The sequence below is a fragment of the Thunnus albacares genome, chromosome 3 (assembly GCF_914725855.1).
Source record: "Thunnus albacares chromosome 3, fThuAlb1.1, whole genome shotgun sequence".
NCBI classification, from domain to species: domain Eukaryota; kingdom Metazoa; phylum Chordata; class Actinopteri; order Scombriformes; family Scombridae; genus Thunnus; species Thunnus albacares.
Genome location: NC_058108.1, coordinates 25,346,184 through 25,360,548, shown reverse-complemented (window position 1 = coordinate 25,360,548; position 14,365 = coordinate 25,346,184). Strand labels below are relative to the sequence as shown.

At 38.7% G+C, this 14,365-nt stretch overlaps 1 protein-coding gene across 8 annotated transcripts in view; it reads left to right on the top strand.

Moving 5' to 3' along the window:
* Positions 1-14,365, top strand: part of lrba (LPS responsive beige-like anchor protein) — a 191,405-nt gene that overhangs the window by 103,194 nt on the left and 73,846 nt on the right. For 4 of the 8 annotated variants that reach the window (XM_044347236.1, XM_044347238.1, XM_044347235.1 and 1 more), the window contains exons 37-40: positions 7,123-7,247; positions 7,595-7,609; positions 12,078-12,221; positions 14,137-14,273. In XM_044347236.1, the coding sequence (XP_044203171.1) occupies positions 7,123-7,247; positions 7,595-7,609; positions 12,078-12,221; positions 14,137-14,273 (421 nt within the window). The remainder of the gene's footprint in view (positions 1-7,122; positions 7,248-7,594; positions 7,610-12,077; positions 12,222-14,136; positions 14,274-14,365) is intronic. The other 4 variants (XM_044347239.1, XM_044347237.1, XM_044347241.1 and 1 more) reach the window with 1 other exon arrangement.

Here is a 14,365-nt window from a genome sequence, read left to right as displayed (position 1 = left end):
AAAATCGCCTTTATCTTTACAATCCAGCACTTTCTTGTGCAACCAAAGCAGGAAAAGGGACATATAAAATACCGTTGTCCTCGGTATAGAAAGTGGAAGAGTGAGGATCACCCTTTACTCATAGATCTTCAGCTTGTATTCTTGCTGTAGATTTACTCTACACCCCCATCCTGTGTCTGAGTTCAAGTTCAGCGCCACACTTAGAGGATAAGACCAGGAGAGTTTGATACGTAAGCTCTGTGTGTTTTTTTTTTTTTTTTTTTTTTTTTAAGAATTGATATTGATAAAAGATGTTGCGGCAGATAGAGCGCTTCATTCATCCCAGAATGACTCATAATAATAATAATAATAATAATAAAAAAGTTACAGCTACAAACACACTTTATCAGTGAAAAACAAATGTAATAATAGAAAATGGAAACACAATAAACAGACACGTACAATATATGGACTGTTTCTATAGATAGTCTATTTATACTACAAGCAGTATGAAACATGAAAGTATAGTTAATATGAACAAGTTAAAATTTTGTCTGAGGTACAGTATAATGTCTCATAAGGTATGAACAGTACGGTATGTATGAACAACATGATACATTTTTAATGTATGTTTATTTAATATAATTTATTCTTTTCTTTTTTTTTTTAATTTTAGTTTATTTACTCAAACGAAGAGATAACATGAGCATTACCAATCACCTTGCAATGGAATTGCTGCACTTGACACACACACACACACACACACACACACACACACACACACACACCGTGCTCTAAGTGCTGTATAATGGGCACAGCCGTATGATGGAGAGAGGGGAGGAGGTGCTCATGAATAGCAGACAGCCTTGCTAGATGAGATTGCCGAGCCTTGTAGCCCTGCATTACACAGAGGCAGGACACACAACACACTAGAGTGCAAAGGAGAGGGCACAAAGCTGATTTGTTTGTATAATAAAATATTAACAAACCCCTTAGAATAACAGGCAAGCTCGATTTAATTTGATTAACTTTGCATAGGGTTAATTATAAATTAAATATATGATGGTTTGCTTTTTAAGAAGTTCAAAATTACATGTTTCAAAATGTGTGTTTTTGTTATCAGTAGTTCTACCGTGAAGCCACTTGGTTGGTTTTAGAATTTGAAGTGTAAGGTTAAACATGATCCCGTGTTTGTGTTATAAATGTGAAACTTTAAGACTGAAAAAAAAATCTCCTCAGACTCGCCCATCTCAGCTGACCTTGAGCTTCTCCGCCGTGCTTTTTCTTTTGGGGTGGTGTTGGAAACGTTGGTACGCGTTCAGATTTGTCATACCATTCAAGATCAGCTTTGAAAGCTAGAGGTCAGAAGATTATTACAATGGGCCAGTAATGGCAGAATTATTCAACTCCGGTCCAGTGGATGCCCTCATTACCGAGCAGTAGTGGTGATAAATGGCCATAAATGCATGTTGTCAAAATCACAGGAAAAATGTGACTCTTCATCAAAGATACAGATGGTACCGCTGAAGCAGTGAAAGTCTGTATATACTATTTATTATGTTGTTGATGCTTAGATAATTTTCTACAGTGAAGCTATTTTAACATTAAAGAATAAAAACATTTTTCACATGAGTGGAAAACACATTTTCACAGCACGTTAAAGAGTCCTGTCTTTGGTCAGTATTTACTACTTTACTAAGCACGACACTTTCCCTTTACCTCCCATGAAATCTGATATAATTAGTGTGTAATTGTCTGGCTTTTTGTTGGTGAATTTACACTGAGTGTAATTGCTGCTAATTGGAAGCTGCACACTAAGCTGGTGGTAATTAGGGCTCGATTTGCATTATTTAATTTGGCTGCACTGCATTGTGGGGAGTCTGAAGCCTTTTGCCTCCCACCCATGGGAGTACTTTGATCCTCACAAGCCGGTGATGTTACAGAGATGCAATATCACTCCCTCTTTTTCTTTTTTTTTTTTTTTTTTTTTCCTCAGATCGCTTTTTGAAAGCTCTTGGATAAATTGGAGTTAATTGGGAGGAGTGGTAGGTGCTCATGTTGTCTTGGTAATGAGAGTGTGTGCACTCTTGTGTGTTAAAAGCAAATTCAGTGAAAAGGGAGTTAACAAGGGAGTGATAAAACCAAAGGATATGAAGGCACGTATACTTTGTTTAAGTGTGACTGAATTCCTTGGTTCATATGTAAACCTAAGATTTAGATTTTTAGTTTTGATTATTTTCTCTCATCGAGCGCATACGCTTTGATTAGATATGTTTTCATACATTTTTCATCTCAGATCTGATCTAGTGGTGGTTCATTCATTGCATGTTATTTAAATTCATATTAAAAATAGACAAATTAAATGACTTGATCCTGTGATTAATAATAAGGATGGGCAAAATTACATGTGTACTGTCATTTAAGGGGATAAGATGGAAATGTTGCTGGGTCTGTGACCCTAACGTTACCTCTGGTAAATCTTGTAAACAACATTAGCCGGGGTGAATTAACATACACACATGTAGATGGTCTTCTTTATACCTCATTGGAGTGGGAAGGATAAGCATTAATGCACATGTAGAAAATCACTTCAGCAAGACTTAATCATGCCAAACAATTTCAGTGGGAAGGTATTTGCTCCTGTTTCATTTTAATTTGAGTCTGGAGATACCATCGAAGCGATCGCTGCCACCACTTGACAAAGAGCCAGTGCTCAAGCAACCAGTCCTCAACATGACAAATCCTCAATCTATTCCGGCTCTCCCGTTTCTTCTAAACACATGGTTTATGCAAATCAAAGCAAAATGGTCCTGGGGATAGCGGCAATATTTGAGCAATTTGAGGGCTGCCAATAGGAACTGGCATTAATATAAAATAAGCAAGGAGAGAAATCTCCTCTGCATATGCAGGTCTCATTGACTGTACCCAAATTAATTTAGCAGAAAGGTTATGAATGGATGTTTGTGCCAAAGTGCAGTCGCTTGTAGTGATATATGAAAGCATATTCACTCTGCATGTCCTGTGTGCTATGATAAAGGTCATGTTATATCATTTACATAACATCCAATGCTTTGAAAATGAACCCAAGCAAAACAGTGATATGTTTTGTACCCCTTCAAATTCACCCACAGTAAATTCAAGCTTTTTTCTCCAAAAAAAAGATAAGTTCAATTGAAATAAAATTATAAGGAATAAAATTAGATACTTCTCTAATCCATTCCCAATGTCAGTTTAAAAATAAAAATAAACTTTTAAAGACTGAAAATGGCGTCAAAGAAGTAAGAACTGTGATGCATCTGCCTCTGGACAATCATGTCAGGTTGGATCTTGATGGATGGGAATCATTTGTCCTTGTCAAAAAAAGAACAATTGTGCCATTGAAATGATGTGCTATCAAACTTTCGGGACCTGCACAGGGAATCTATTAACATGTTTAAACTGGTCGTTTCATAATGATGAGCAATGTTGGCCCTACTTAGAATACCACTAATCCCAATAATATATGGTGATTAATAGCGGTGACATGGAAGTGGATTGGAATTGTTTATTTTAGGCTTTTTAATGCTAGATTAGTATTATATTTAGGATAAGATTAAACCATAATACATCCCTAGGGAAATCTGGTTGGTGTAGCAGGAAATGGTAATAGCTTGCAAAAAAACAAAACAAAAAAATTCAAGAAATTAGGAATTAATTCATGCAGAAAAAAAGGGGGAAAAAGTTTTTAAATTTGGTTAAAATTGACACAAAAGAATCATTATCATTGACTTTATATTTACTAGTGCTTCAAAAACACTCTTTGTTGAAACTGTCAAACCTTACTGGCATTAGTACAGTCCTGTAAATAGGCTTCTTGTTTATTTGGGTAAATAGCACCTGTGTGCAATAGATTATCATAGAGGACATAGTTAATGTAGTTCACTTGGCCCTCCACTTTTCTAAACGCTGTTCCTTCCAAATAAGCATTTCATTAATCCTGAAACAGCTCTCATACTGAACACTCGTCACAATTAAAGCATTTGTTTTGTATGTCACCTCGCTATGCCAGATCTACTTGGACTCCTACTCTGTTTTGATGTAAATGGACAATTTAGGAGTGCAATTGAAATTTTAAAGAGCTCACCAGTAAAATATCTCCTTGCAGCGTGGTGATGGTTTGTGTTGAGTTTATTAAATTGAAGGCATAACTATTTTGTTAACTGATTAGGGACAAAGAGCATCGGGGCCACATAAAAGGAGAAACTTGAGCTTCTCCATTCATCCCCTGTGTTGGTAAACTTCCTCAAATTTACAACTCCAGAGTCCTGAAGAGCATCCAAAAGATGTTTAAAAAAAAAAAAAAAAAGAAGAAGAAAAAAAGGGTAATCACTATTTACTACCTCACATAAAATTCTTCCGGACTCTGTTTCATCAGTAGCCAATGTGGTCTACATTAGAAAGGCTTGGTATGCCTCAACAAATTCCCCTTAACACACACAAACTCAGAGCACGCACAGTGAGATATTGTATATTTAAGTATCGCTAAGATTTAAAAGAACACACACACGCTCCCTCTGTCAGATTCGGTCTGTGTGTGTGTCTCTCCCCCACTTTCATCATCAGACAACAGTCACTTCAGGCTTAACGAGCGGGCCTTCCAGACACCTTTTATGACCGAACTAATTACTAATTACACAAGTGGTTGGCGTGAGCCACAGCACAACGCTGGCCCTTTGTTATTTTAATTGTTGTTATTTTGAAGAATGGCGCTTCAGTAAATTCTGCCAAGGATGCCCTAGGAGGATGGATGAGCTCTGAATAATTTATCATCTTTGTGGAAACACACTCAGTGTGCGGTATGGGGGGTTGCATAGCGCCGTACATCTCCGTTCTTGTTACAGCGGCGCTCTCATCGGGGATTGATGACGAGGTACCTTTCATCGTCCGTCCACCTCTTCTAGCACCCCATCATTAGGACTTCCATTGTCGCCTGTTCATGGCGTACTGGATGAATATGAGTGGCTGAGGTAGTCCCCCCATGCCGTGACTAATTACTCCAGCCAATGGTTCCCCTCCTGATGGATTAATGTGTATTGTGTGGATCACACAGACCCCCACCCCCCCCGCCCCCCTCCATGGGATGAGAGACGAGTGCGTCCTGATTCAGAGCTGTGTGCCATGCACAACCTTGATAATTATTTTCATAGATGAATACTATTGCAGGCAGGATGATGAAGTGGCCATTTGCGTTCAGAGACTATCACATGCAAACACGGAGCAGGGTCTTTGTCACTGGTGAGAAATCTGCTCCTGCACAGACCTGTGTCCCGTGTGTCATTCCAACTCGCATTCTGCGTGCGCACACACACACACACACACACACACACACACACAAGCACACAAACACGTACACTCTCTCAATTCATTGTTCTGAATACATAAACTCTAAATTCCCATTTTTGCCATTTTCTTAATTTCACTTAGTTTCGTATTGTGCATCATTTTTCCGTATAGCAGTTCTACTCTTCAGCTGACTGCTTTACATCCAGACTTAAGATATGAGCCGCAGCAGCCACTCACTGCTCGTCATTCAGCCTTTTAAGACAGATTTTTTTTTTTGTCAGATAAATCAAATAATCAATGGTTTTCATTAGCAAGGCCATACAAGGTTTTAAAGGACCCACTTGGAAATTGTATTTATTTTCTTGTGCAAAGCTCCTTTCCCTTTTAGAGGCCCCTGTGTGATCATTGGTGTTGGGCTGAAGATTTGTGAGGAGCCCCCGGCCGGAGCAGCGTTCAAGAGTAGATCACATAAAGTATGCTGGGGTTCTCCCATCATAGGCTGTGCCACTGAAACTATAAACTGTGTCTTCCTAAACCTTTACAGGATAAACTGCAGCCACCTTAAATTTGTTTTAGAAATGAATAAACCTTATTTTCGTTTCATGAGAGCGTGCACCCTGTCGATTGATAAAACTTATAATTATTTTTCAAATGGCACAGGAATTAAAGACATTTACAATATTTCACCAAACCATGGTCACTTTTTGCAGCGGCTTTAGCATAATCTGTCGGTGAATAACTATCTAAAACCAACCCCAGTGGAACCTCGGGATGAGTGTAGAACATGATTTTCTTACTTCCTGAAAGTGTTTCTCATGAGAACATTTAGTACAAGTAAAATTACTATTTGACTTGAGTCCGACAGTCAGGATTTAGTCTCGCTGAAGACCAAGTGCGTGTTGTTTTTTCCTCCCCACCTGAGTTGTTAATCATTAACACATGAGCTGTTTTTACATTTAAAAAGCGTTTTTTTGCGCTGCCTAATTGACAAATGTACAGCTTTGTTTTATAGTAAAGTTTAGATTGAAAAACCTTTTTAAATCGTAGAATAAAAAAAAAAATGCTAATGTTACGCAAAAGATGATTTTCTTATACTTTGTTATGCCATCGAGCCATGGGTAATGAATATTTTCAATTATATTTTAATTAAATCACTTTCAAAAACAGAGGTGATATTTCATAATAGACAGTCACACAGTGTACATGCACAATGCTATATGCAGTCACTCCTCATTAAAAGTTAACACTTTCTTTGCCTTTAAGAGCAGAATGATTTACTGACCAGTCTTGGTAAAGGGAGATGTAAATTGGTAAGAAAAATGGAGGCTATAGACATTGATTAATATTGGTAATGCTATCCATCCCCTCCTCTGTGTTTGTAATGGCCTTCTTCTTATCCCGCTAGCCATGAGTCCTGACAAGAGGTATCCTGCTGGGCTTGAAATGAGCCTAGAATGGAAGCACGTGCCACAAAAGTGTGTGGAAAATGATCATGCTGTCATTTGCTCTTTGCACTTGGTGCTCAGTTCACCTTCCCAAAGAGAGGATGGGAGGAAAAAGAAAAGCAAAAAAAAAAAAGGGAAACACCTATAGAAGCCGATACCGTCATTATCAAGGACAGAGATTCAATGATTTCGAGATCTAAACTTGCATATAAGTGAATGTTTTTAAAGAGTGATTCTAAAGGTTAAAAAAAAAAAAAAAACACCAAACACAATACTGGCTTTATATATGCTTCCTCGGACCGAGTGCTAATGCTGGGCTGCTATACCATGCTGGCTGGTAATTGCTAACACATGTGCTACCTCTGTCTCATTGCAGCCGACCGAGGGAGTTCTGGCGCCTGGACTACTGGGAGGACGATTTAAGGCGGCGACGTCGCTTCATCAGGAACCCCTTCGGATCCACTCACTCAGAGGCTACGCTCAAAGCTGCAGCCGAACACGGTCAGTCACATCCACCAGTCACACCCTCCCCCCCACCCACCCACCCCCCCCTGCCTGTTGTGTGCACTGCCTTTCTTACTCACTTGGTGGTAGCACCAGGTACAAGGCAATAAAAATTAGTCCTCCCGTTGCAATAAAAGATTTATTGTACCACAAGACACAGTAAAATAGCACCCTCATTAGAATTTCACACAGGTAATTTCCTACCCTGCCTCCCATTATGCAAAGCTGGACTAATAATCAGTGTTAGTATGCTTTACTCAGACATTCAGTTTTGAGCTGAGTGGTTGTGAATGACATGAAATGTGAAATTTTGTTCATTCTTTTTTTTCCTCGCTGCATAACAGTGGCTGATATCAGTGGTAAGTAACATTCATGCCCCTCTGCTATTTTTAATCACTTTTTCATTTGAATGAGGGGTTATTTTTATTATATAAACATTATTTATTTATAAAAATGTATAGCTTTTGCTGTTGATATTAAATGTTTTGTGAGGTGTATAACTCAGGAGGGGATTTATTGATTTAATGTCTACTATTGTTAAACGGTAATATATGGTATTGGTCCTTCGGGTTAATTATACTGGCAAAATACAAATTGCAGTGTAACACACATTCCTGTTGAAGTCCACATTGTATTTGGATTCTCTTTATAATGAAGGGTGGTTTGGAAAAAAATCATAAATACTTTGCTATTAACCCAGAATACAGAGCTGTCATTAAAACTGACAACATTGATCATTTCCTTTAGTATTGGCATAGAGCCAATGAATTCTGCCCTTTTTCCATTGTTTCTGTGCACTGCCCCATAAAGACAGGTGCAGATTTTCAATAAACTGTGCCTGAGAACAACTACACATTCCCAGCAGTCTCTTATAGTCACAATATCTAAATGACACATGTCCTTGCATTAGCACTAGGAGTCGCATTTCTCCTCTAGAGAGATTGTAATCCCTCGTCCCTGCAAAGATCCAGTGCACACACCAGGGTTTGCAATCATCGTCATGCTGGGCCTCGATTTACCAGCTCTATCAATTACTCTCTCTCTACAAAACGGCCATTTTTGGACCACAAATGTCCTCAATGTGTCACCTGCAAAAGTCCCCTTAAATGTGACATCATAGACAAATGGCAGGTGTGACAGGAGTCAATATGAGTTTGATCTAAAAGCAATAAGTGTTGGGGATCCCAGAATCCTGGGAGACTTCTGATCTGCAGTAATGGCTGCAGCGTGGAGGCAGCTGGAGACCGGGAACAGAGTTCAGCTGATCGCTGTTCTTCTGCAGCCAGCCTCTGAATTTTCCTTTTGTTTCCATCTTAATTCCTCTTTATTTTTCTCCTCAGTTTGTTCAAAACAGAAAATAGACATATCACTTATACTCTGTCCATTCTTTTAGCTGAAGAAAATGTGTTGAAGGCATTCTACGAGTTGGTTATTCAGGTATTTGGTCTGCTATTCAATTTTATTCAAAACGATTTCAGCTTATGTGCTGCATGTATTCATTACTGAGGGAAAAGACAAATTCCTGCAAACAACATTTGGTTTCAAAGTCAAGTCTGTGTAAAAATAGCCAGCAGCCAGTTGTGGCAAGGGTATGCTACCTCAAGAGAGTATACTGCCTGGCTGAAGTATGGGAATATATCATTAAAATAACTCTTTGACATTGAAGCCTGACGGCATCCATTTTCTGATGTAACCTTTCGTCTTGTTTTAGTCGACCCAATGCAGGGCTGAGTTTTCAAACAGAGCACAAAGGTCATATCTGGCTGTAATTATATTCATCAGATGCAGAGGAGAAAATGCAGTCTCACTCCCTAAGAAAATATTTAGTATAAGATCAGCCTGAATTTACCCTAATTTTCTAGCTACTTGTGGCTGCACTTTTCAAATCTCACATATGATTATAAAGTCAGACGCAATGAAAAATATTCAGCATTTTTTAGTTAGTGATATATTGTAACAAAATTTTTTTTTCATTTTTTTTTTAAGTGGAGGGAAATATGTGTCTTTTCCTTTTAAAACATGGAGAAAATGTGCATTTCTGTGTTAAGGACATGGACAACTGTTATCATTCATACTGCGCCAAGATGATTTCCACAGGAGAGTGTATGGCTGCCAGTAGGCTTGAGTAGGCTGTTATGTTTTTATGGCTGGAAAGAACCATCTTTTCTGGGGATTGATTTGGTCTGGTCCAGGGCCCGTGTAGCAGAGGTGGCAGAGTAAATACCTGAAGACTAATGTCTCTGTTCTGGTAATCAATACTCGCCTCATGACCACACTCCTGGCTACGCTCCTGTTAAAAACAAATTTGTTAATTTTGACAATTTAATTGCTGTGACCATGCATGCCTTGAGTTGTATAAGCAGGTAGCTGAACCTCTCAGTCGGGAAATGGGGTCTTGGAAAAAGTGTAACCTGTTGGGATTTATGCACGTTTCTGCTCCCTGTGTGATGAGTGATGGGGTTGAAGTACCCTGGTAGATTTTTCTGTTAATGTGGCACGCCAGCTCTTTGCAGTAGATTGTTCGTTGTTGTAATATTTTTGATCATGCATTCATTTTAATGATACTCTTATTTTTTAAGGTCAATGATAGTGAATCTATTTTTTATTTTTATATTTTCCTGGGTCATTGTTATTTGTATTATTACTTATTTGTATTAATACTTATTGTTAATTTTAGTCAATTCCATGTTTCACACACATACTTTAATAGCTTAAGTTAATTGTTGAAATCTTGAGTTCCTAAAGTTTCCACTTGATTTCATGAGTTTTCATGTTTGACATAATCCCCTTGCCACACACACACACACACACACACACACACACACACACACACACACACACACACACACACACAGACAAAAGTACATACAATACCACCACAACCTCAAAGTTGTCAAATTAAAAGAAGAAAAAATAAGCTATCTACTCCAAGAACAGAGAGCGAGAAGTTAGCACGTTGCCTGTCACTAAAGTGCACATGTCTTTTATGTATGCCTAGTGATAGGAGACATAACTGTGGTCAAAATAACTTTTCTTGCTCTTCTATTATACTCAGCCAAACAATATGCTGACTGGTTATTATTTTTGTTGCTGTTGCTTCAGTGTTATATACTGAGGAGCTAATAATAACTTGTGTTTGGGGGTAATAGAAGGAGCAGGGAGTCTTGAGGTTTAGTTGCATCAGACTGTGTATAACTAAGGCCAGATACTGCGTGTTAATAGTACTTGTACGTTAGGGTTGAGAATTGCTGAATATATTTAATGTGAAATGCATAGAAGGTGAAATACATCTCTGTTTTTAAGCTGGTCTGACAAGTTCCCTGTCCACTTCCTTGGTGTGAATACAATGGCATGTGGTACGTATTAGAGGAGCTGGTAGTAATTTCAGTGCTGCTAACTAAAGAATCCTCCAGGGAGGCTTAATTACAGGAAGACCATTCTAAATATCAGTGAGCTGCATATTTTCCATGACAAGAGATTTTTTAGCCCTGCTCTTCTAGCAGTTTCAAAGTATATAGCCACATGACGCGGCTGTGCATTTTAAGGAAGTGCAACTGATCTCCCCTCAGGTGATGATGAAAAAAACCCCACTAGTTATATGTTCAGTGACTCACTCGATAAAAAGCAGCGTTGCCTTTTACCAGAATGCTAGATTATAAAACATACACATGCACAGAAGCGGCGAGAGCTCTCACTATATTGCCGGCTATGTTTACAAAGAGGGAAGACTTGCCAGCCAGTCTGTACTGTGTACTTGTGTCTGTGGATCCTTACCATGCACCACTGGGGAATGCAGGGCTCTGTAAATGTTTGCAGATTACCATTTTTCTTAAATAATCCATTTGGAACCTCAAGTCATGTTCGGTTGAAATCAAAATGGGCAGTGTACGACCCTCATTTTGTTTAAATGTGTTTGGATAATCTTTGCATGTTTGTTTTGATGTATGTTTAAGGGCAAAATGAATTTTAGGGTTAGGATCATGTCAGTCTTTTGTCTGTCTCGTTTTGTTTGCCGTGTTTGGTTTGCCTGCGTGCTGCGTGTATTTGAAAATGCACTGTCACTCAGCTCTGCTCCAAACTTGATGAATCAAGCTTAAACAGCAGTGCTGATGAACTTTGCAAAGTTTCTTTTTTAGCGAGTAAACCCACTACACTTTACAAGAGCTGTCCTTTTTTTTCTGTTGGCAAAACAAAGTTTTTTTTTTTACCCACGTTTGGAAGCTGACAAGATTTAAATACCATAAAGATAATATTTAAAATAATAATAACCTAAGTTACTTTACTAAGTAGTCTCAAATCAGTGCATTTCACGAAGACTAATGTAGTTCTGAAAATATAATTATAGATTAGATTTGAATTTTGGTTTTATGTGAGGTTATTATGATAGTCAGTGATTGGAGGTCCTTTTTATTTAGCAGTACTGAACACCACTTGAAGCTGCAGTATAAACTAAGGCAGTGGGGGTAAAAAAAAAAAAAAAAAAAAAAAGCTGATGACTCATTTTACAGCAGCTACTCTTTATTAGTTAGTCTGTGATGTGGAATGATATTAACCTTTTCTTTGTCATGTTTTCCTCTTTGCACTGGTTGCTGATTTTTACTGGAGTTTCTCTGGAGAGAAGAGATCTCAGCCGAGTTCTTGCTTTCAGTGTTAAAAAAAAATCCTCCTCAACGTGTGAACATTGAAACTCTGCACTGAAATAAAGTCAAATAAAATCGCTGTGTTAACCTACAATACAATGTGATATTAATTTAACTGCGTGTTGTAATACTTTATGGCTGTAATGTACTAAATATAAAATAAAAAAAGCCCCTATTTTCCCCTCAGCGTCCGAAGAGGATATTCTCAAAGGCAAGCAGTCCATCAGGAGTCAGGCTCTGGGAAATCAAAACTCTGAGAGTGAGACGTTACTCGACGGAGACGATGACACTCTGTCATCTTTAGAGGAAAAGGACCTGGAGAACTTAACAGGTAAAGAAACAGATCATCCTTTTCACCTCTCATACCTGCATTCTCACTCATTCTCAGCCCTCCCCATCTTGCTACGTTATTTGTCCCGCAGCCCCGAAAAAATAAAGAAATAAAGCTGTTGTCATTTTCTTATACGCCACTATACTATATATGTTATTCCATTGCTTTGGTGTACTGAATAGTGAGTTATAACATCATGCACTAGTATGCACATCTCCCATGGTAGACTATCATGATTTTCCCATACAACGTTTCTGTTTTGGTGTTACATCATAGCACTTTTTAAAAAAAATTTTTTTTAGATTCATTGTAGGGTTAATTGTTTGACTCTTTATGTACAAATAGAGCAGGTTTATATCTATGGACAACTCTTTTTCATTATGGTACCACTATCCCAGGAGAGTGCTGGTGAAAAAACACTGTATATCCAGTTTTCTGTCTCTGCCACTGGAGGTCTGCTTCACAAACATACACACAAGCCTGAGTAGCAACACTCAAAACATTTTATATCCAGCAGTAGCCAAGTTTATCCCAGGCTACCGCTTACCCTAAAATGGGACATTATCTGATTCAAGAACAGCAGCATTGCCTAAATAAAAACCTTAACTCTTTGCATGAGCCTTTCAGCCCTCCTTAAACGACAACAACACAACCTTCTATTAAATTATATCCAAAGCAGAGATGTCGTCAAGCTTTTCTTGCTTTTGATACGTAGCCCATGTTATTTAAATAATCTCAATTAAATATCATAGTCTGCTAATCGGATTGCAGTGTAATCCGCGTTTTTTTTAATATGTATGTGCAATGACAGCGCGCCTAGCAGACTTAAGATGCATTAACGTGGCTCAGAGTGGCTATTAAAAATAACGCAACTGGATGACAATAGGATTAAACGTTTGAATCCTGTCTAATAACGTGACGTGTATATACTGCAAGCGAAGGTTCAGCTTTTCTTCCCCTTAAGCAGCTGTCTACTTCAGGTGTAATTGAATGTCTTTTGAGTGAACGGAACAAAAAATGTTATTTCAACCCACGGATAACATGTCAGTACTCACGGGGTTCACGGGAGGCAGAGGAATGAATATATCTGTTTATTCCATCCGTTTGCATGAGTGTGAGGGGTGCTCAGGGAAATCAAGCCGGCCTCCGAGCCTCCCCTCTTCTCCGCAGCGCACATCTGCAGATACAATGGCTCATATGTGCGCAGAGCCGGGCAGAGCTTCCACCCACAGCTCCCCTGAGCCGAGCTCTCATTGTCATACTGGCATAAATTAAGATTGATGAGGGATTAAACAGAGCTTCACCCCAGCAGCCCGCAATCAATTGATTCTGACGGACAGTCGATTCTACTTTTTTGACGATTACGCCTCAAAGTTTTACACTTTAAACGTCTTGTTTTTTAGTGCGAGTGTTATTTGGGCCTTCAGTGTTACATATTTTTTTTTGCTACTGCACTCATAGAGCCCATAGAAGCAGCTTGTACTGTTGCACGACTTCATTTTATCTTGTTTTTTTGCACATCAAGAAGGAGGAAAACATGCAGTGACGTAGCCATAGCTGTTAGCCTCGCCATTTTTAATAATGTTGCAATTCAAATGCAAAGTAGTTTTATATCAAGATCGTTTTTTTTAAGAAGAAACAAACTCAAATACATGAATTAATTAGCATTAATTATCATTGTCTTTCACCTGTTTATCCTCCCACTCATCATCTCTTCTTATTAATTAACTGCGTCCACCATTAAAGGCCCATATCTAAAAAAAAAAAGTTATCTTTGCAATGAAGCAGCCATCAAATCAGAGCAATCTCTCGTTCCGTTTTCTGTGTTTACCTTTTTTTTTTTGTTTTTACCACTGGTGACTTTTTAAAAGGCTGTCCCTGCTTGCTTTCTGGCCGGCATCTGTCTGTCCTCCAGGCCCGGTAAACGTGAGCACCAGTGCTCAGCTGGTGGCTCCGGCCGTGGTGGTGAAAGGCACCCTGTCCATCACCGCCTCCGAGCTCTACTTCGAGGTGGATGAGGACGAGCACGGCTTCAAGGCCATCGATCCAAAGGTAAGAGACTCCATTGATCCCGTCTCAAAATAGTCACTTAACATAAGCCATGCTTGAATTTCCTATAGTGCTGGTAAAATGTTACAAGCAGG